Consider the following 23,389-nt stretch of genomic DNA (forward strand, 5'->3'; position numbering starts at 1 on the left):
CAGAGAGAAAACTGATGAACTCTGAGTGGAGATTGAAATAATTTTTTTTTCTTGCTTTTTAGTAACATGGCTAATATGGAAATGTCTTGCATGATTTCACATGTGTAAATGATATATTACTTGCCTTCTCAATGGGTGGGGGAAGAGACTGGAGGGAAGAAGAGAATTTGGAACTCGATTTTTTTTTAAATGTCAAAAATAAGTAATTTAAAAAAAAGAAAATGTATGATTAGAAAACAAGTTAGTCATGTTCTAAAGAAATGAGGGGAAAAGATGGACAGCCAAAATGCTTTATTTCTACCCACACAACCCCCCCCCCCCCAAAAAAAGCACTTGCCTTGAGCCTTGAGAAGAATTTTGGCTCACATCTGTTATTGGCCTTGAAGAAATTTTAATTTAGGAAATAAGCTGATTTTGAGATTTCCTGATATAGTTTTGCTATTACAGAAAACAATCTAAGAAATACCTTTCTCTTCTCTTTATGTATTACAGTAATATTCTTCTACATGTGTTAATTTTGGAGACCCTCCAATCCAAATTAACTAGATCTGTGGTATTTGTCGTTACAAGGCTACAGAGTAGCCTTGTTAACTCATTGTTAACCAAAAGCTACCTATGTAAGACCACTGTGGGTACTATTTATTAATGATAAAAATGATCTAATTCAGATACTGTAGGTTTTTAAGACCTACAGAAAGAGAAATGACCTTAAAGTCACATATTTGGAGTTAGAAGTGACCTCAGACGCCTTCTAATCCAACTCTCTCATTTCATAAAGGAAACTGAGGCTGAGGGAGGTTGAGTGACGGGCTCACAATCAAATGGGTAATAAGTATCAGAGTTAGGATTTGAACACTGATCCTCTGATCTGTGTACCAGTACCAGTGCTCATGACAAAATGCAAGTTTCAGATCTGACCCTACCTTATGTAACCCTGAACATCTTATAACCTCTCTGGGACCTAATTTCTCTTCTGTAATAAAGAAATGAGATGTCAAGTTCCCTTCAAAATCTAGAATCCTGAGATTCACAGTCAATCAGGAAACATTTATTAATCACCTATCATGCGTCAGGTGTTAAGGCTGCAAACAAAAGGCAAAAGAGTCCCTGGTTTCAAGGAGTTCAGTCTAACAGGGGAAGACAAGTGAACAACTACACACAAACAAGATATATATGAGGGTAAGTTAGAATAATCAACAGAAGGAAGGAAAACAAGTATGGGGGACTGGGAAAGGCTGCTTCAAGAAGGTGTGAGTTATCTGGAGCTTTAAGGATGAGTCCAGGGAAGTCAGTAGGAGAGAATTTCACACAGTGAAAATACTCAATTGGAAGATGATACATCTTGTTGAGGAACAGCAGGGAGGCTAATGTCTCTGGATCAAGGGGTCCCAGCGTGCAAGGGGTGAATCCAGTATGAGACTAGAAAGAACTGCATTCAGCTTAACAGAGACATTCTAAGTGTTGCTAATCTAAATCAAATATGTGATCTAAAAAGACTACTGGCTTATACATAATAAAGTATAAGTGCAAAGATGAGGTACACACAAGATGAACTCGGTTAGTAAAGAAAGCTATTATCAGATTTGCAACAGAAAAGATTATAACTAGCATTCTATCATACCTCCTTTCTCACTTACGTGGAACCTTAAATAGTAACCCTATCTTTTCTCCAAGATCCTCATGGCCCTATGCACATTCTGTTCCTTATCTGTACAGCACTTGTGTGAAGATAAGAATGCTATTGTTTTACAAAAAAGGACAGAAAGGCAAGGATAGTGTAAATGACTCATCTAGGTTTACGAATTTCATAGGGGCTCCTAATGCTTAATCAAGCCATCTCTCCACTTAACAACCTGCCTCCCATCCCACTGCAATTCCCAAAGTTTAGATTGACAGCTGTTGCTTGATACAATTCCAAAAGCTTGAGGGGCCTGTACCTTTTACATCATCTTCCTCCTAGTAGGAAGACTGAAAACTTAACTTCCTTGTCAGCTGTCTGTGGGAGGATTTATTTACTGTTGGTAAGTGTCAGGTTGCTAGGCCTGTGGGTGGTATTTTGTTTTTAAAATACCATCCTTTCCCTTCCTGGCCTAGCTCTTTAACCTATCAGGCAGGTCTCTTTTTTTAAGGTCATGCTTTCATCTGAATTGCATGAAGCTTGAAAGTCAAAAGGAGTAAGTACTAAGTTATTAAAAATATCGGGAGTCATGTGATTTCCTGAGGTGCAGGCTATGTGTTACACTGAGATGGGAGCTAACAATACTAGACTCAAGAGATCCAGCCTCTATTTCTAGCTCACCTTTTCACTGACTCAATGGGTAAGTATTTATCTCTCTGGGAATATCTCCAAAAGGAGGATTATACACAATACCTTTACCTAATTCAACAGGATATTACGGAGCTTTTCAAAGTACCTAATAAATATTTGGAAAATGTGATGATGAAAGCTCCCAGATGATAACATTATTATGACAATCATTCTAGCTAATATTCTCAATTTAAATAACATTGGTAATATTTACATGCCCAACTGGAAGCATACACATTATCTATGAGTTTTATTTTGTTTTGTTCTCCCTAAAAATCATATGGCAATGTCCTAATCTTTAAGGAAGTCATCTGGGTGAGGAGATACTGTAAACAAAAACTGAGTAGTGGTAAATGTATGATTATTAGAAACTTAAATGAAGTAACAAATATTGACAACGGGTGCATCTTTGCCCCCAAGAGATGCCACAACAATAGGCTTTCTTAGCTTAGAGAACCTTTTTATTACTCTGTGCTTTGATCAGGAGCTTAATGGATCCAAATCAGATGACCTAAAGAAAAGTGCACCTCATTCCAAAGAATTTCCTTTGGAATTACTGCAGTTTCAAGTTTCATCCTATTTTAGGTTGAAAAGGCAACTGAAAGGGACTATTTTTTTTCCTATGCAATAGATAGTCCAACATACCTGTGTCTAAAAAAACAAAAAGCAAAAAAACAGTTCTGGTTGTCACCCTTTGGAACCAGATGATCTCTAGCTCAAAGGTCCATAGGAAGACATCATTAATGATGTAAGGAATCAGATCTACTCTAAGCAAGTCAAGGAGCAGGAAGGTCTCAGAGTAAAGATAACTCCCCACATTTCTTCTCCAGTGGCCATTCCCAACATACAAACACAACAAATTATATGATTATGGAAAAATTAGGGGCTACTTTTATTTCAAAGAACACACAAGTTCATCACAAAGAAAAAAAACAAAAACAAAAACAAAAAACTCTCCCAGGAAAACACATACATATACCTATCAAACACCAGAATCTTTTCATATTTCTCCTTTAATATCCTCAACCACTTCTCCTTTGTGTTTTTCCCTGATCCTTCCTATTGAATTTTTCCCCCTTTGTCCTTTTCTTTCTATATCTTCCCTCTCAGAGAACTCATCCTGGCTCACAGCTTCACATGCAGATGACACCCAAAGATCTTCTTTGACTCCTAAAGCTCTGTCCTCTTCCCTAAACCAAAGGCCTTACACCCAAATACGTATTAAACATTTCTCTTTGAATTTAACATCATCGGTAGAACCCTTCATATGCTGTCACACATTCATTAACATATTGGTTAGTTTTGCTGAATGGCTTTTTTTTTTAAACTTTTTTACTTTTTATACTATCATAAGGGATGGCTCTCTGAGTAGAAGTATACATTGTGAAATGGAGATATGAGAACAAAAGGTAACAATAAAAATAATTTTTTAAAAATATTACATCATCACCTGCAAGTTAACCTCTCTAAAACCATATTCAGCATCTCCTTCTGAAATCCCTCCTAACTATTCTATTTCTGCAACTGTTACAGTCTGGGAAAACAGGTTTTCCTGGCCTAGTCTTTCTCAGACAGTCTCTGTCTGCCCTAAACATTTTCAAACTTTCTCCTACCTGGCACCAATCCTCCCATTTCTGAAACCTAGCAGACCAGAGACAATCATCTCTGATTCAACCTCTCTGATTGGTACCTCCTTTCCTGAGGCACAGCAGGTAGGAGACCAACCAGTCCCAGATAAATGAGATTCTAGTCCTTCCTATAAGACACTCTGGATCCAACTCAGTGGCTCCACTAACCCAGAAGTCTCACCCTTTAAACTGGCAAAAGCTCAATCTAGTGATGTGTAAAATTGGAGCCTCTCACAAGACCATCCTGGATACCCTTCTCTGGACATGGGCTCAAAGTGATTTGGCATTGTATGCCTTTCCTGACATTTCATATGTGGCTCTGTCACTTGCTGAGCTTGCTGGGTTCTTCTCAGGCCAAGCATCAACTAACTGCCTTTCTATTTTGACAGCAAATATTGACCTTGTCTTTTCCTTTCTTTGCCCATCTCCATGCTCCCTGCCTCAGGTGTTTCCCATCTCCTAAAGAGATGGATAGATGCATAGATAGATAGATAGAGAGAGAGACAGATAGACAGATAGACAGACTAATTTATTCGGCACTTACTATGCTCTAGGCACTGTGCCAGGCACTAGGGACACAAATATAAGCAAGCAAAACAGCTCCTGACTTTGAGGAGCTTACATTATAAGGGGTGAAGACAACAAATAAGGAGAAGTGAGAAAAGGGGAGGGGAGGAGAGAGTAAAGTGTGTAAATGATGAGGAAGTGTCCTGGGGGCCTGATCCAGGCAACATAAGGTCAGAGTTCACCTATCAGAGACCAAAGTCCAAGGGAAGAAGTCCAAGCTTCAGAGTCAAGGTGATGGTCAAAGTGATGGTCAGGAAAGAGGGCACTGTAGAAGTGGCTGGGACGTCATCATCTTTGACATGTTCTTTTCTATCACTCCTTATATGTGATCCATTGTTAAGTCCTACTTATTCTTCCTTTAAAATGGACATGACACAGAGAACTGAGTCAAATTTATAAGGTTAAGAGCCATTCTCCAAATAACAAAAGGTCAAAGAAATGAACAGGAAGTTTCTGAGGAAGAAATCCAAGCTATCAAGAATCATATGATCTAAATAATTAAACAAATGCAAATTAAAACAACTCTGAGGTACCAACTTATACCCATCAGATATGCAAAGGCAACAGAAAAGTAAAATGACAGCTGCTAGGAAATCAGGTATATTAATGTACTGGAATTGTGAACTGATTCAGACATTCTGGAAAGCAAACTGGAACTATGTCCAAAAAGCTATTTAACTGCACATACTCTGACTCAGCGATACCACTATTAGGTCTATGCCCCAAAGACATCAAAGAAAGAGGAAAAGGATCCGTACATACAAAATATTTCTAGCAGTTCCTTTTGTGGTGGAAAAGAGTTGGGAAATGACTGAAAAATTATGATATATGAATGTGATAGAATACTATTGTACTGTAACAAATGATGAAGGGGATTCTTTCAGAGAAACCTGGGAAGACTTGCACGAGCAGATGTAAGGTGAAATAAGGAGAACCAGGAGGACAATTTATACCATGATAATAATATTGTAAAGACAAACAACTATGAAAGCCTTAGGAACTCTGACCACATAATGACCAACCACAATTTCAAAGAATTTATGAAGAAACACGCTTTCTACTTCCAGAGAGAAGTGATGGGCTCAGAGGCTTTTTTTTTTCCTTTTGGATATGGTTAATGAGAGAATTTGTTCTGCTTGACTATACATATTTGTAACGGGTTTTGTTTTTCATGCTTTCTCAATAAGAGTCAAGGGAAAAGCAAGAGGGAAAGAATTCAGAACAGAAAATAAAACTGAATTTAAAAAAAATTCAGAGCTGAGACACCCAAACAGCAACCCAAACAGATCTCTTTTCTTAGATTTTATTGTCTGAGTCAAAAATGTTGCTTCCCATGCTGTAGCTGCATTGATGGTTGTATTTTACAAAACCTCAGCAATGAAAAACGCATGGTAGTTGTGGCAAACTCTCTCCTCATCTAGCTCAAACAAAAAGTCTAATTTTTAAGACAAACTTCCAGACAAAATCCAACCATTTCTCATTGGGTACACAATCAAATTCAGCTATTTCAGGGCCACATGTAGGAAAAAAAGGTTTTCTTTCACCAATATTTTCATAAGTTTTTTACAAAAGAAGACAAAAAGTCTCTTGCCTTTGGATCCACACCTTCCATCTTTCATTTCAATTGCTACCTATGACTACTATGGTTCTTTCCATCAACATGGTCCTTTATCACATAACATTATCAACATTTTATGTTAAGTTTGTGGCTCCAACTTACAAAAGATCCCACCAAACATGTCTCCTAAGTCTCTATTTCATTGGCCAGAAGCTTTCCTTCTGTAATGATAATATTCCCTCTCTATTCCCAAACAATTACAGTAATAGCTCCTATTTTATAGAAAATTTCTATCTTTCCTACAATTTTGCTTCCCCCCATATGCAGCAAAAGTTAAAGGTTTTAGTCAGACATCTCTGTCCAATCAGAAAGGAGATATTTTCTAAACCAACCTTTCAAATAGATATTTTGCCCCTTAGCAACCAACTTATATATAATGCTTTACTTAAAGAGCTCTTCAGAACCAATTTCTAACGTATTTGTACCTCAACCAGAACAAAACATTTAAGAAGAAAATTTACTAAAGCTTTTAAACACATTAAATGTAATTTCATGACTAGCAATCAATGAGTTGGAACTCTACTGCTAATTAGTTACATGATATTGGCAAAGTGTTCTTAGGCCTCAATTTCCTTGTTTGTAGTATAAGATCACCGCCCTACATGATCTCTAAGGACTCTTCTAGTCCTAAAATTGTATAAATCTATAACATCTGGATTATTACAGTAGTTTCCTAACCGGTTCCTGATTCTAGTCACTCTCTCTAAATCACCTTTTACACTGCTAAAACATCATTTTCATTAAGTAATTCATCAAGTGAAAATCTTCAATAATTTCCCACTACCTATACAATTAGCCCAGATTTCTCTGCCTTGAATTTAAAATGTGTCAAGATGTAGCTCCTCTTTATCCATTCTTATCACCTATGTTTCCTTACCATAAAGGCTTCATTCCAGCCAAAATGCATCCTTGCCATGTTCCATACTCCTACTACGCTTATTCGCTTTGCAATGTTGTTCCTTCTACCTGGAATGTTCTTCGTCCTTTTCTCATCTAAATCCTCCCCCAAAGCATTTTTGACTCACTTCAGATTTCCCTTGGCTCACCTTTCACAGGGAGTGCCTGTACATTTCACCCAGTGACAGGGCTCACTCTCACCACCTTGAATTTCACTAATTTAATAGCAGAAAAAAGCATATACATTTTACCTTTCCCTGTCTTGACCTTGTTAGCTTCTGCCCAATTTTTACCAATATTGTACACCATCTAGTGGTGAAAGATCACTTTACTTTGACAATAACCATAAATAAGCAAGTGGGGGAGGTATTTTGCTTTTTTACAGAAATACAGCAGCAAAAGAACAGGGACTGACTACCTGACTAACAGTACCTTCACAACGTTATTCAACTGTTTAACATATGTATTTCTGGTACCCCCAGAGAAAAACTCCAGTGGGCCCTAGATATATTAAGGCAGTCCTACTTATGGAGTGCCCAATTTATTCCTGTTGAATTCAATTTAGTTGAATTCGAGTCATATTATTTATGTAGATGGTAAAAAATACAAATTTAAACATTCAATGATCAATAATAACTTTATATATTATTAAATAATTATTATAAAAGATTAATTATTAATTGAAATGTTTCTCTGTATGAAATTAAAAGCACTCAATACTATAAATAATACAAAATTAAAGGAAAACCGTTTTGTTTTACTTACATATAACGGAGCTTGTTGTGGATTAAGTTTCATGACCCAGAACACTGAAATAAATAACAAAAAAGGTAAATTAGAATAAAATGTTTACTGACAAAAAAGTCCTAAAACAAATACAATTGAATGGAGTCAAGTTTAACACCTTAAATCTGAAGAGGGTTTTGATACTTTTTTTTTCTTATGAACTTAGAAGAAGACTGATACAATGAGGGGAAAGGGAAGAACAAAGATAAAAGAACAAAAGAACAAAACTCCTTGCCTGAAAGAAGCTTACATTCTACTAGAGAGATAAGACACAAAATGACCAGTACACAAGTTAAGTAAGTATAATACAAGGTGAGGAATGAAAGGGACAAAGAACATCGAAGTGCTATAGGAAAACTCATTTGTAGAAAGAAAGTAATTGGGCTAGATGATCTCTTCCAGTTTAAATCCTAGGATACCAAGATTCTATTTGCTAGAAAAGCTGTAGGTCTGTGTGATCAAAGCTCAACCAAAAGAAGCAAAGGTTGTACAAACTGGGAACAGGACTTACCACGCTGGCATGATGGTTCAGTTATTAAGAACATCACTGCAAAATGTCTGCGTTTTGAACAATATTGATTAGGGTATGTCTCTACATAGTAACACAACTTTCAAAGTGCTTCACAGACATGTCAACTTGATTTTTAGCTGATGAGTGAGTTATTTTGAGGTTCTAAATATTCTTCTCTAGTGGAATCCTAAGGGATTCCAAAGGCAGAGGGAAAGGCTGCTGCTCCCTTTTCCATATTACCCACTAAGGCTAGGGTTCGGGTTTCTCACAAGAAGTCCTTGAAAACTATCCAAGTATCGGATGCAAGAATATAAAAACTTTCAAAGGAGAAGGGATCTGAGTACTAATAACATAAGCAATTTGTATCATTTGCCTAATGTAAGGTATTAAAAAAGAAGCAGCTCCAATAATTGGTAGAGAACTCACCAAGAAGGCAGGAAGACCTGGATTCACACAGCAACTGAAATACCAGATGCTTAACCATGAACAAGTGATTCCACCATTATCAGCCTCAGTTTCCTCATCTTTAATGGGGATAATAACATGCTTATACTTCTTCCGTCACAGGGTTGTTGAGAGAAAAGTACTTTTAAAACTTTAAGGTGTTAAGTGAGTTGACATTATTATGTACTCAACATTCCCTCAAATGGAACTACTTGCTATTCTATCATTTTATTCTTCTCTCCCTCTCTTTCCTTTAAGTATTAGACTTGCTGAAATTCTCTTCATTCAAGGCCCTAATTGGGTACCACCTCTTGCAAGAAATCTTTTCAGAGCCTACTCAAGTGAAATGAATGCCACCCTCCTCAAATATTCTTAAGTACTTTGTCTTTACCATACTTATTTGTGTACCAGTTGTGTGACCTCTGAACTCTGTAATGATATGTACTCTCCTGAAGAGCCTCTTTGTGGCTCTGTCATTTTAGCACTGAGCCTCACCCCTTATAATAAAAGTCTCTTTTCCCAGTGCTCCCTCTCACTCTGCTTTATTACGGATTTCCTTTCCTACTGAATGACTTCACCCATCCATTCTTCCAATTCTTTTGCGCCTGATAGGCTATTTACCTATTATTAAAATCCTTAATGTAAAACTATGCTTAAAATAAGTAAGGCAGCTAGTTAGCACAGATGACAAAGAGCTGGTCTTGGTGTCACGAAGACCCAAGTTCAAATCTAGCATCTGACACTTATTAGCTGCATGACCCTGGGCAAGTCATTTAACCTAGGTCAGCCTCAATTTCCTCACAGCCTCTCCGCCTCCCAGGGTTGCTGTGAGGATCACATGAGATAATATTTGGGAAAACACTTTGTAAACCCTAAAGTATTATATAAATATTAGCTGCTATTATTATTATTAGTATTAGTAGTAGTAGTAGTAGTGGTAGTAGTAGTAGTAGTAGTAGTGGTAGTAGTAAACTCAGATGAAATAAAGTGAAGGAAATTCAGGAGTGGACTCCAAGTTTAGGGTATTAATGAACCTGCTACCAACTAAAATAAAAACAGAAAGAAGCTGAGTGTTTCCCCTAGCCACCAAGCACTTGTTTGATTTAAAGTACAACACATCATGCCTGCTGGTTTTTTAATCAAGTCCTGTTCAGACTTGCCAGGGCTGCACAGATGAAAGAACATGTAACTTTATAGGAGGGAAAAAAATTGCTTCAACTATCGAAGCATTCACATTGTCACATCACAAGCAGGAGAAATCTGTGAAGATGCCCAAAGGAATTAGCATGTTTATAATATTTAAGATTAAAGAGAATTTATAAGAAAGAGTCAGAGACTTCTCACTTTCATATAGAGAATACCAGCCCCTAAAGTAAATGGGGTCACCTCGTTAGGTGAACCACAGAGATGAAGCTTAAATATGTCTACCTTAATAGCCACAAGGTAACTTAGTTGAAAAAATTAGCCATTAAACACACTAAAAAAGCTTATGAACTTACCCAAAACTCAAAGGACAGGACTCAATTTTCTATGTGGATACAAAAAGATTACAAAACAGCTATCTCACTTTGGTCAAAAGGGCAGCACAATCTTAAACTGGTTTTCTGACAATGAGGATGAATGAAATGGTCTTAAGTAATAAAGGTAATGGCCACATAAAACTTCTGAATCTGTGAGCTGTTTTTCCTCTTCTTCATTCAGGTTCTATAATGAAAGACAACTCCTGGTAACAGAACCAAATCCAACAACCTGCCTACTCCTAAAGGATATGCTACATCACTGATCTTTAGAAGCCTTCATAAAATAGGTCCTTAAGCCTAAAAGAAGCTGAAGGACTAGGGTAATTTAAACACTGTTGATGTACTACTAGAAATCCTGTCGCACATATAAACCTGGTTCACTAATAAAGGAGTCATAAGAGGAGATAATTTTAAGTAATAATTGATTCAGCACTCAAAGAGCCCTAACTAAAGAAGCCTCCACCAAGTGCTACAAACTGCATCAGGTTTTAACTTGACTATTTTTTGCTAACTAGGTGCTGAACTTGCTGCTGAACTACAGGATAACTGCAAATGCCATCAGGAGTTTCAAAATTCAGGGTCCTGCGGCAACACCTGGGTTGTCCCCATCCCATATGCAGTTCCCGTAAGAAAATAAGTAATAGAAGTCAGAACCAATAAGGCATAAGATAATTCAGAAACTAGTACCTTCTGACTGACCCAAATAAACTTTACTACTAGGAAATTTAGTTATTTTCAAGTTATCCACTAATCTCATTAAAGATACTAAAACACTCAGGCTAGGAATTAGGTCTTGTGCCCTGCCCTAGTCATTATATCCAGGTCTTCCCATCACTGAATGACTCTGAATAAATCATTAGCATGCTGGAACTATTTTCTTTCTGTATTTTTCCCTCAGTATAAAATAATAAATTACATATGCATATATGTACATATATAAAATAAAATTTCTGTATTTTTTCTCTTTATAAAATAAACAGTACAGTAACACATGATACAAATGCATTGCAGACTGTCTTGTATTTCAGAAGCTATAAAGAAAAGAAAACAAAGCATTAAAACTGAGATGTTTTAAAAAATATTACTAAAATCTATTACTCATTAACCTTATACTAAAGTCCTAAAAGTTTATATAAAAAGCTTAAGAAGAAATTAGGTGTTATAATAAACTAAATATGTTTTTGTCCAGGAGTTCAATTTTATTTAATCTGCTATTCTGATAAGGAACAGCCTACATTAGTGAATGTACTGTTTTATAATGAACGATGATACTTTTAATTTTGTTCTGATTCAGAGTATGAGTCCAAAAGGAAAGAACTAACTGGTAGTTTTGAAGCAATCATTTCAGCCAGATGAAAACTATGCCTCATGACTGATTTAAAAGTAAAGGGTTTTTTTTAAGTAAAAGTTTTAAATTTTATTTTAAATTTAAATTTTAAGTAAAAATTTTAAATTTTCCACCTAAAGGAAAATGAGAAAGACTCTTGAGAAGTCAGGGAGTGTGGAGATGAAAACTGTAGGTGGAGGTATCTTTAGCATCTTGATTTTGCTTTAGCTTTGCTCTGCATCACAGTTTGCAATAATTGCAAAGCCATCTCCATTCGATGTGTGTGTAGGCAGTCTAAGAGTTAGAAGCATCCAATTTCTGGAACTGAAAAGAAAACATGGGAGAAGGGATGTAAGACCTTTGAAGGTCTGTCAAGTAGAAGAATGAATAGACATGCCCTGTTTGGCCCAAAAACCACAGAACTTAGGGAGGTATAATAAATAAATGCTGAAATGGTACAAATTTAGACCTGATATAAAGAAAAACTTCTTATTAAATTTGAGTGATCCAAAAATAGAGTGAGCTGCTTTCCATGGGTAGAGGTTTCCCTCCTCATCACAGGTCTTCAAGAAAAGGCTGGATGGCCACTTGCTGAGTAGGAGACAGAGGAGATTTATTATTCAAGTAAGAGTGGATGAAGTAGATGGCCTCTGAAATTGACCTCAAAAGTGGGCTTAGAGGCAGCAGTGCACAGGAAAGAATGGGTTGAATCTGCAGTGGAAGGATAGGAATTCAAATACCAGCTCTGCTACTCTCCATGTGACTGTGGGCAAATCACTCAGTCTCCCCAAGTTTTCATTTGCTTATCTGGAAAAAAAAAAGCAAACCAATAAGCAGACTGAACCAAATGCCTCCTGAGACACCCTCTGCTAACATCTATAACCCCATAATTCTTTCCAATTCCATTCTATTTTAAAAAAGGGAGGGGAAAAAGTTTCCATTGGGTCAAGAGTATTTTTTTAAATGAACAAAATATAATTTTAAAGATTTGAAAATTTAACTTAGTATAGATATAGTTTGAGTTCTCTGCTATCAGAATCATCATGGTTAGGAGAGTAGAAAAGTTTTAGTAATTTGGGCAGGAATTTGACAGTTTTCTTATGGGTAGTGTAAAAACAATCTATATATTTTAGTACCTGTGTTTTGGAGAACACAGAGGCTATTATTCAGGAATGACTGCTTATAATTATAATGAAAGGCTGTTCCATAAGTCTTAGATGCAGGAAGTGAGCAGAGGGAAGGAACAAGAAAGTCTACCATCTCATTACTTTAGTCAACTCGAGTCCATAACCCAAAGAAGCCTCTTTTAACAGGTGCTCCTTTGAGAATGAAATCTCCCTAGGGAAGAAACTGAGAAATCATATGGTCCAACACAATATTAAGTAACTATGCTGTAGGCTTTCCTGAAAATATTAGCTTGATGACCTCAGACCAATTTCTAGAGAACAGGTGTCCCCATCATACAAACTACCACCTCCATCGATATGTTTTTGTCATTCACAGCAGGAAGACCCACAACTGAACAGAACTGGAGAAAGAACTGTTAGCCACCCAGCTGGTTAAAGGGAGATCCAGAGTGCTGATCGGGTGAGGACAGCTTGCACTAGAGAAAGGAACAGCTGTTCCCATGTCTACCAAGAATAAATAGCGAGCAACTTCAGCCTTCAGGGTACTTTCACAGCAAAGGGGGGAAGAAAGGGCTACTCAAACTACTAGAGTCAGTCTAAATCAAGGCTGTAAACAACAGAAACATCTTATTTGACAGGCAAAGGGCAAAAGTTCCTAATAATCATCACGAAGTCTTTTTGGTTTGATGCAAGCATTAAAGGGTCAGGTTCTCCTAAGGAAAACATACAGTTTAAGCAGTTGCACCTCATGAGGAATCTGGGGGTGTCAGTAGTAGACAAGAGGTGTATGGCGGTGAAGATCTGGACACTGGGAGAAAAAAAAGATATGAGATAGTGAAGAGAGGTGTTTATTAACCAGTCCCTTATAGAAAATTCATCATGCATATATAAATCACATTAAAACATACCAAAAGATTATTAGATTTATTAAACAACTCAAATAATCAATAAGCATTTTGAGCCTAGCATGAGTCAGGCTCTGTTAGGTGCTGGTGATACAAACACAGAAAAGAAACAGCCTCTGCCCTCAAGAAGTGAGTATTCCATTGGGAGGGAAAAGGTCAACACAAGTGTGTGTGTTTATATGTGAATGTACAAAATAAAGACAAAGTATGGGCACTAGCACGGGGAAGGGAGAACATTTGAAAAGGCTTCAAGTAGAAAATGAAGCTCGAGCTGAACTTTAGGCAGAGAAAGGAGATACAGAGTGTTATGTGTGAGAAACATTAAGAAAACCAGTATGCCTGTCAAATCAAATAACCCTTGCAAAGGGCTCAGAAACAGTTGTCTAACTTCTTCAGTAGGGATTTTGCAGCACCAAAAAAATTGAATAAGGAACATAGACCTGAATGTAGGAGGATTTGAAAGTCCAGAGAGCTGAGCATTTCCAGTCCAATACAAGTCTTGTCGTGAGCTACAAAAAGAGCTAGTTACAACTTATATTTCCTCCCAAGAAGCAACACAGTAAATTCAACATCTTACAAATCATTCACACTGAACTGGTTGAATATAGAAGATTCTATACTTGGTACAGTGGAAAAAGCACTGGCTCTGGAATCTGAGGACCTGAGTTCAAATTCTCCTTCTAAAACTACCTATGTTTTATTATAGGCAGTTAGGTGGCTTAATGGAAAGGGAGATGGGTCTGGAGTCAGGAAGATCTGAGCACAAACCCAGCCTCAGACACTTTCTAGATGTGTGACCATGGGCAAATCACTTAACCAGGGATGGGGAACCTGCAGCTTTGAGGCCACATGTGGTTCTCTAGGTCCTCAAGTGTGGACCTAGAATTTGTTCTGTGAAGTTGGGATTCAATCAAAGAACCGCACCCCTTAAACCTGTCTGCCTCAAGTTTCTTCAACTGTAAAATAGGAATAATAATAGCATCTACCTCACTAGAATCCTTGTAAGGATCAACTGAGGTAATAATCTGTAAAGGTGCTTAGCACAATGCCTGGCACAGAGCAGGTACTTAATACTTACTCCCTTCCCCCACCCTTCAGCTAAATGACATTGGCAAAGTCAGTGAACCTCCCTGGGCCTCAGTTTCCTCATTTATTAAATTAGGAGGTTGAAAGAGATGGTCTCTGAGCTCCCTTTTATCAAATCTCTGATCCAAAGATCCATTTCAAGGTCCCAGAGTCAGATCAGAATCTAGTCACAAAAATCACTCCCCTCCAGTTTTTTTTCTCTACCCAGAAAGGAATGTTCCAATGTTACTGTTTTGCTGCTGTTGTTTAGTCGTCTTTTAGTCGTATATAACTCTTCGTGACCCCATTTGGGATTTTCTTGGCAAAGATACTAGAGTGGTTGCCATTTCCTTCTCCAGCTCATTTTACAGATGAAGAACTAAAGCAAACAGGTAAATTTAGTGACTCGCCCAGGGTCTCACAGCATTAAGTGTCTGAAGCCAGATTTGAACTCAAGAAGATGAGTTTTCCTTATTTCAGGCATGGCACTCTATCCACTGTGTTACCTTTTACTTTTCTTGCCACTCAAGGCTATTTAAAAAATCCAATTCCAGGGGGCAGCTAGGTGGTGCAGCAGATAGAGCACCAGCCCTGAAGTCAGGAGGACCTGAGTTCAAATCCAGCCTCAGACCAAACACTTGGCACTTACTCTCTGTGTGACCCTGGGCAAGTCACTTAACCCCATTGCCTTAAAAAAAAAAATCCAATTCCACAAAACATTTACTAAGCACCTACTATGGACAAAGAGGTCCTGGGGTTACAAAGCTGAAAAAATGAAACCAGCCCTGCGCATACAGAACTCAGTGGCTCTGATGACTCAACATAGTGAACAGTGAGTGCCTAAGAGGCCAAACTGAAGAGCTGGTACTGAGATGGACCAACTCACTTCATGCTGTTCCATGGTCACCACTCACTCCAGCTAGTCCATGATTTTTAAAATTCATCACTTAAGAGACAGAAGGCAAAAAGGACCATGAAGAAAAGGGACGAGACAAAGTGGAGTAGAGAAGGAAGAAATACACTTCAAATAAGCTGTACTGATGATTTAAGATGAACAGCAGTATCACTGCTAATTTTACAGTTCAGCATGCTCTTCTAAAGAATTCATTCTTCTTCTCCTCCTCCATCATCATTTCCCCTCTTCCTCATCTTTCTATTTTTCTTCAGTAGTGGAAGGAAAGCTGCACATTCCCCTCCATGTTTCAGCTGCAGTCTCATCCTGGAAGCTCCTTCAATCCCTAGGGCCTCCTAGACCAGAATCATTCAATTCTCCCCTAAGGCTACCTCACTTTGGAACATCCCCAGGCCATCATGAAATCCCTTTCCCTTTGGTGAGTTTTTCCCTCTGTCTCCATTTTTGGGAGGCACCAGGCCTTCATACAGCCTTCACTCCCCTCCAAATCTGGGTCTCTGCCTTTCCTGATTTCAACACTATGCCCTACGCCTCCTTACCTCTTTTCAGCTCCCGTTGGCATGTTGTCTTCTCTCAAGAGAATGTAAGCTCCTTAAGGGAAAGGGCTGTCTTTCCTTTTGCTTGTGTTTGTACCCCTAGAGCACCTAGCAGCACATTGCCTGGCACAGAACAAGGGTTTAAGAAATGTTTGTTGCTTTCCCTCACACATAAAATTAGAAAGCATGGTCTCCAATTATGGCTGCCACTTGGTAGTTGTGTGGCTTTAGACATCATTTCCTTTCTGAACTCATTTTTATCCATAAAACAGAGATTTTACTATTTGCACTACCTGTATTCTCAGGATCTAACAGGTAAGACCTAAATCTGTAAAAAGTTCCCTTTTTGGAGGTCCATCACAAAGAGACAATTCTATCCCTAAATAGTCCCAGCCAACCAGTTCTTCTCCAATGATCCATATAAATGGACCAAATGGGTATTAAATCCCCTTCAAAAGGAAATGCAATCCAAGTCCCCAACAAAGCCTCACTACTTTGTAATGTCATCAGTTGACTGGGGGGGAAGGGGGGGTTGCCGCCTGACATCATAAACTCTCTATACCTCTTTGTGGATATGTTGTATCCTATCCTTCCCCTATCCAAGGTAGAATTAAGGTTCTTTGAGAACATGGACTATTTAATTTTTCTCTGTCTTTACTGCCTCAAAGAGTTCTTGACACATAATGTGTATTTAATAAATGTTTGTCAATTTGAATAGAATTAAATAGGAGAAAGGGATAAACAAGAAGGTATGGTTAAAGAATTTACTATTTGGTAGAATTTCTTAACTTGGGTTCTTAGAACCTTGTTTTTAAAAAAATCTATTAAAATAACTTTTTCAACACAATTGGTGTCCTTTGTAATAATCCTATGTGTTTTCTTTTATGTATTTAAAAACAATATTCTGAAAAGTGGTTCATAGGTCTCACTAGACTGCCAAAAGAGTCTAGGTCCATGACACAAAAAAGATTAAGAACCCCTGATTTAATAGGCAAAACAAGATGTAGAGACAAAAAGCTACAATATAAACCAGAAATAAATCTGGGCCACATAAGCTATCCTTTGGTTTCTACCAAAAGCAATACGGGCCTTACCCCTACCCCACCCCATTCCTAAATGCTACTAGTGAATAAGGAGATGCTTGTACATTCCAGAAACAACTGCCTCTTAAACAGAGTTAGTGACCTCTGATGTTTATCAGATACATAAAAGAGCTTTGAGAATAGTTGAGTTGTAATATGCCTCAAACACATGACACTACTTGTTATTCTGGGAGAGGGTTGATATTGAACAGAATTATGTACCAAATCTTGATTTTTAGACCCAATTCTGACCATCTGACACTTTTAAAACTTGAACAGAAGATCAAAAGTCACATCCCTGAAGAGTAGTCAAAGAGTATGAATAAACAATTCACAAAAGAAGAATTGTAAATGATTAACAATCATATAAGAGAATGTTCCAAATCACTAATAAGAGAAATATAAATCAAAACAACTATAGGGTTTCACCTCACACTCAGCAAATTGGCAAAGATAACAAAAGAATTGGGGGGTAGGGCAAGAAAGGGAATAGTCAATGTTGGAGGGTTATGGAGAGAATTGACCTATTGTAAATGGAGCTGTGAATTGGCATAACCATTCAAGAAAGTATCTTGGAATTATGCACCTAAAGGGACTATGATGTCCATATCTTTTGACCTAGAAATTCCACTGATTGGCATATACCCCAAAAAGATCACAAAAAGAAAGGTTCCATAAACACCTAAATATTTATAGTAGTACTTTTTTGTGGTAGCAAAGAAATGCAAGCAAAATAGAAGGCCATTGACTGGGAAATAGCTAAACAAACTGTGGTACACAGACGTAATGAAATGTTACTATGCTGTAAAAAAAAATTATGAGAATGATGAATACAGAGAAGAGCATAGGAAGACTTAAATAAAATGACAAAAAGGAAAGTAATGGGAGCCAGGAAAACAATGCACACACCGATCATAACAATGTGAATGTTAACAACCACCACCACGAAACAATGAAAACCAAATGCTGACAAATTATAAAACAAGCTTAGTTTCAAAAAAAAGATATGAGAAGACACCTTCTCCTTCCCGCCCCCAACTGCTCCTGCAGAAGTCAGGGTCTTCAGAGGTAGAACACTGCATAGAACATTAAGGGCATATGTCTGTGTCTGTGTGTAGTTATACACACATATATAAATTTTACACATGAATAAGCATAGATGAGTTTTGCTGTCTTTTTTCCTCTTTACAAAAATTCACAATTAAACCACTGAAAACACAAGTAGTAGCATCATTCTTTTCAAAATTTCAGAACTTCAGAACTGCCAAAATCTTGTCATTCCTATCTCTACAACATTCTTTCTCAGAGATCCCCTTCTCTCTGCCAACAAAGTCATTACCTTACTTCAAGGTTCTGGACATGTCTTCTTCCAACTACTGCAGCAGTCTCCTGTCTGGTCTCACTGATTCAAGTTTCTCCACATTTAAATCCGTCATCTGTATGACCAAAAATCAACTTCTTTGTTTGGTATTTAAATCTCTTCACAACCTGACCCCTTGCCAGTTTTCTTACACATTAATCCCCTCCAAAGTTGGTATGGTTCAGTCATATTAACCTACTTGCTATTGCTTACACATGACATAACTCTCATTTTTGTGTCTTTGCAATGGCTAACTACCAGACCTGGAATGTATTCTTTCTTCCCACGTGCCCCTGAAATCCCAAGTTTACTTCAACTAACATCAAGCACCATACTCTATAGGAAGCCTTTCCTGATCTTAAGATTCTAGTGCCTGCCCTTCTAAAACTACACCTTGTATTCATCTTGTATATAATTTGTATATACGTATAGATGTACTCATTGTCTCCCCTATCAGAATGCTGCTGCTTGAGGGCAAGGTCCAATTCACTCATCTTTGTATCACCAGCACTCAGTTCATAGGTGCTACACAGAGGAGTTGCTTAATAAATACTTGTTGATTAACTGAACTGTAAAATAAAGGAGCTGTACTACAACTATGCTTCTAACAATGTTCTTTTACTGCTCTAATACTTTATATGTTGTGGTTTTTATGGCAAAACCATGTATGTCTTTTTATTTCTCTCTCTCGCCCCCAAACTTCACAATATCTGTGGCCACGCAACCAGATCTAACTGACCAAACAAGAATGTAACCACAGGATAAAGCACCTATATCATGAAACAAGGAAGCTGAAGTAGAGGAAAGTCAGTTTTTCTGAACCTCTTGTCTTTGCAAAGTGGATATGCACATAAACTGCCACAAAATCAATGATTCTTCATATAAGGCTTTATTCAGCATGAAGCTATTAAGCAAACCAGTTGGAACTTGGTACATATCATGAAACCTCTAAGAACACCACCTCTCTGTTTAGGGAACATACCAATTACATAGAGTTAGATTAAAAGAATTAAGGACACTTTCACTGTTTTTCCTCACTCATCCTCTAAATTAGTAATGACTTTCCCCACTTGAAGCCTCTTAGAGTAGTTTATTTCTCGCCTTTCTAATGCACTGATCAAGTAATACTGTATATTATAGCTATCTGTATTTGTGTCTCATTCCATCCGGACCACAAGTCCTATGATGGCAGGGACCATGACTTATCAAATGAGTCTATATTTAGTACCTAGTTACAACCAGGCACTGTGCTGGGAATCAGAGAAACAAAGAAAAAAGTGAAAGTGCCTGATTTCAAGAAGTTTACATTTTATCTGGAGTGATAAGTACATATACTGATTTATATAAACTCTATATAAAAGAAACAAAGTAACTGGGGAGGGGGGAAGAGAGGAAGATACCTATGGGAGCATGGTACAGAAACAAGTTCAAAGAGACAGGAGAGAAGCTTGGAGAGTAATGAGGGTGTGAGCCTGATATGCATGGTCACTTTTTTAAAATGAAAGTTCTGGAACTAACTGACCATTCAGAGGAAAGGGCTGGGGTATATTCCTGGTAAGCCTTCTAGAAAATGAGGGCAGAGAGGCATCTTCCAAGATGAGAATGCTGGTGGGGACATTCAAAAATGAAGGAGCAGAATAAAGGAAAATCCTTGACTTCTGGGAAGTTTTAAAGATATAAATAGCTCCAGTTTCTTAGTCAATGGAAAAGGATTTCAACCAACCACAAGGTAGGCCAATACATAATGTCCACATACATGCCATTCTTCCAATCTCCCAGAAGCAAATCTCTAGCAACTTTCACTTGAGTGATGCTATCTTAGGTGACCTGGTCATATGCCAATCCCCATTACACTACAACTGAGCCTTTGTTCTTTGCTACATAAGACTAACAAAACAGATCAATGAGAACACTTGAGGAAGACTGCACTGAGAAAAGAATTTAGGAACACAACAGAAGGGACTCAGACCAAGGCCATGAAGGAGAAAAGGCCTGTTGTGGCCAATTTGGTACCAGAGTACAAAGGACTTTAAATGCCAAACAATATTTGATCTAAAAGGTAATGAGTCGTGAGAGTTTATTGAATAGGGGAGTAACATAGTTACACTTTGAATACCTTCCCTAAAATGTAGTAGAACACTTTATATGAAGTTAGTATTTAATAAACATTCACTGAACTAATTTTTACTCTGTCTATGGCGACCCAGCATTAAATCATTTTTTCATAATGGAATATATATATATATATATATATATATATATATTCACCTATATCTATATCTACATTGAGAGACAGACAGACACTAAGTCTGTAGCCTTCTTTTTCCTCTCCATCCAATTTAAGAATTGACTTTAGGCAAGTCATTTCATCTCTGAAGGCCAAGTATAACATAAGTGGGTCAGACTAAATGGTCTCCAAAGTCCCTTCCAGTTCTAAATTTCTCTTGTGACCCAGTGATAAACTACTGAAAGTAAAAAAGCCAAACAGTGGAATCATTATAAAATCCACAATACATTTAGTCTTGAGAGTTAAAATTTTAGAGCTGGAAGACACGAGTAATCATTTAGTTCAACCTCATATTAAAAATAAGCAAAGTCAGGCTCAGGGAAGTTTAGTCAATTAACAGATATATATTAAATGCCTAATGTCTGCCAAACATTATGCAAATACTGACAATACAAAGAAAGTGAAAAAAAAGTTTAGTGACTTGCCCTAGCTTGCTCAGTACTAAATGTATGATTCCTAAACCCTAGAAGGTCATCTCAATGAAACTAAAACACAGTACAACAAAGGTGAAATGGGGTTTATTTTTAAGGTTTAAATAATGAGGAAAGAGGGACAGTATACTTAAAATAAACCTTTACCTATGTTAAGTTCGTTGGAAAAAGTGAGACATAAAGAAAGTGAAGCATATCAACAGATTAAAAAAATCTATTCTAGACACAAAAATCAGTGGAAATAGCGAGGAGAGACCCAGAATCATTTAAGTAGGGAGAATAAAGGGCTAGAATTAGTCATGTCTACGTTGCATACATGGGCTCGCTCTTAAGGCTATTAGTCCTGAATGAGTTGGGAGTGTTGTCTAAACAACGACAAAGTCATCAAGCCATGCCCCGCCACCAGGATACTCCTGTGCTTTAGCTGAGGTAGTATGGGCTGATGCCAGAATGTTAGATCTTCAATAGGAGGACCTGGATTCAAACCTGGTATCTGACACTGACTCTCTCTGTGTGTGACCTCTGGCAAATCACTTACCCACTCTGGGCTTAGCTTTGATTTTTGAATTCTTATATTAACAAAAAAATTGAAATCATGTAGGTTAAGAAGTGTTGTACTATGACAAATTAAAAGATACTTTCCCCAAATGTGCCATACAGAAACTTCTAAAAAGAAAAAAAACCCTCCAGTTAAATTTAATCCTTGGTCACCCAGAAATCAACACTTTTCTAGAAGAGCATCATGCCATAGCAAACAGTACCGATCTTGGAATCAGGATCCCTGCATAACTGTTCTAAATACTGCCACTGTCTCTACTTCACACCTATGTTACCCTAAGGAAAGGCTTTTCAAAGACTATGAAGTCAGTCAGAGCACCCAACACAGACTGATCATGAATGCTCTTGAGCTGGTACCTTTAGGTTTTCCATTTATGAAGGTAAATTCACAATATAAATCAAATTTTTATAGTGTCAAATAAATAGGGGCAATTTACTAAGTTTATGGAGTAGCTAATAGATTGTGGATACTGCTCCCATCCACTTTCCTATCTCCTTTCCTTCTTGCTGAAAAAGAGATAGACATAGTTTTTTTAAGATCAAAGACCTTTTCTAAACTTTTCTGACACTCTTAACCTCCTAAATTCTAATCAGAAGTACTTAATATCTGTTCTTTTAGAATTAGTTGAAGTGGCTCACCATTAAAAGGGCTCCCACAGCCTTGCATTCAAGTGGTTTGGTGGCAAAAGGGTTCAGGGAAATTTAAACCCAATACATTTCCTTTCCTCCATTAGTTAACAAATATTTACTAAGTCTGCTCTATGCAAGCTACTTACTTGCACTGAAATGGTGTTTAACAGGAAGGAACATTCAGAGCTAGAGGGTTACTAAAAACTGTTTTGTTTTTAAAAAGGACAGGTCATGATGTAGCATAAAAGTATCCCCATTTCTGTGATAAAATATCAGCCAGGCTGGTCAAATATTGCCCTATTAGCAATCTTACCCAGGGTACCCAGTAGGAATCAGCAAGATTTTTTTTAAACCCAGAAATCCTCCTAGATATACTCTGTCTGAACTCCATGGTTAGTTATTTTGATGTAACTTTGCTCTCAACTTAAATACTCACAGTCTGCTGACCATCTACTATCAGATGCCATCCACTACAATTCATGTTATCAAACGGTCATCTTTATTTTTTCGTTGATTTCCAAGCTCTTTCTGAGCTCACTCCCAATTCCTCTCAGTCTGCACTTACTTGTGCGTGCGCTCTCTCTCTCTCTCTGTGTATATATGTGTGTATATATATGGACACACATATATATATATACACACATAAATACACACACACATATACACACACACACACATACACATACATATACATATACACCTTCCTTGAAGCACTCAAAAAATCATAGAATTCAAAAGTTAGAAGATACCTCAACAACCTCTAGTCCAGGTCATACATGAAAGGTATCCCTCCACTGTAAACATAACCAGTCCTCAAGACTGTTTAGAGACCTTTATGGAGAGAGTACTAAATAACTCTTGAAGCAGCCCATTCTATTTTGGACAGCTC

General features: G+C 37.5%; 1 protein-coding gene across 1 annotated transcript in view; it reads right to left on the reverse strand.

The window, feature by feature from the left end:
* LOC114035441 (A-kinase anchor protein 13-like) overlaps positions 1 to 23,389 on the reverse strand; it is a 175,618-nt gene that overhangs the window by 112,977 nt on the left and 39,252 nt on the right. Inside the window, exon 2 of the mRNA XM_027851556.1 lies at positions 7,784 to 7,827. Within this exon, the coding sequence (XP_027707357.1) occupies positions 7,784 to 7,816 (33 nt within the window). The 5' untranslated portion in view covers positions 7,817 to 7,827. The remainder of the gene's footprint in view (positions 1 to 7,783; positions 7,828 to 23,389) is intronic.

Source organism: Vombatus ursinus, unplaced genomic scaffold (assembly GCF_900497805.2).
Source record: "Vombatus ursinus unplaced genomic scaffold, bare-nosed wombat genome assembly UNPS02009205.1, whole genome shotgun sequence".
In the NCBI taxonomy this organism is placed as follows: domain Eukaryota; kingdom Metazoa; phylum Chordata; class Mammalia; order Diprotodontia; family Vombatidae; genus Vombatus; species Vombatus ursinus.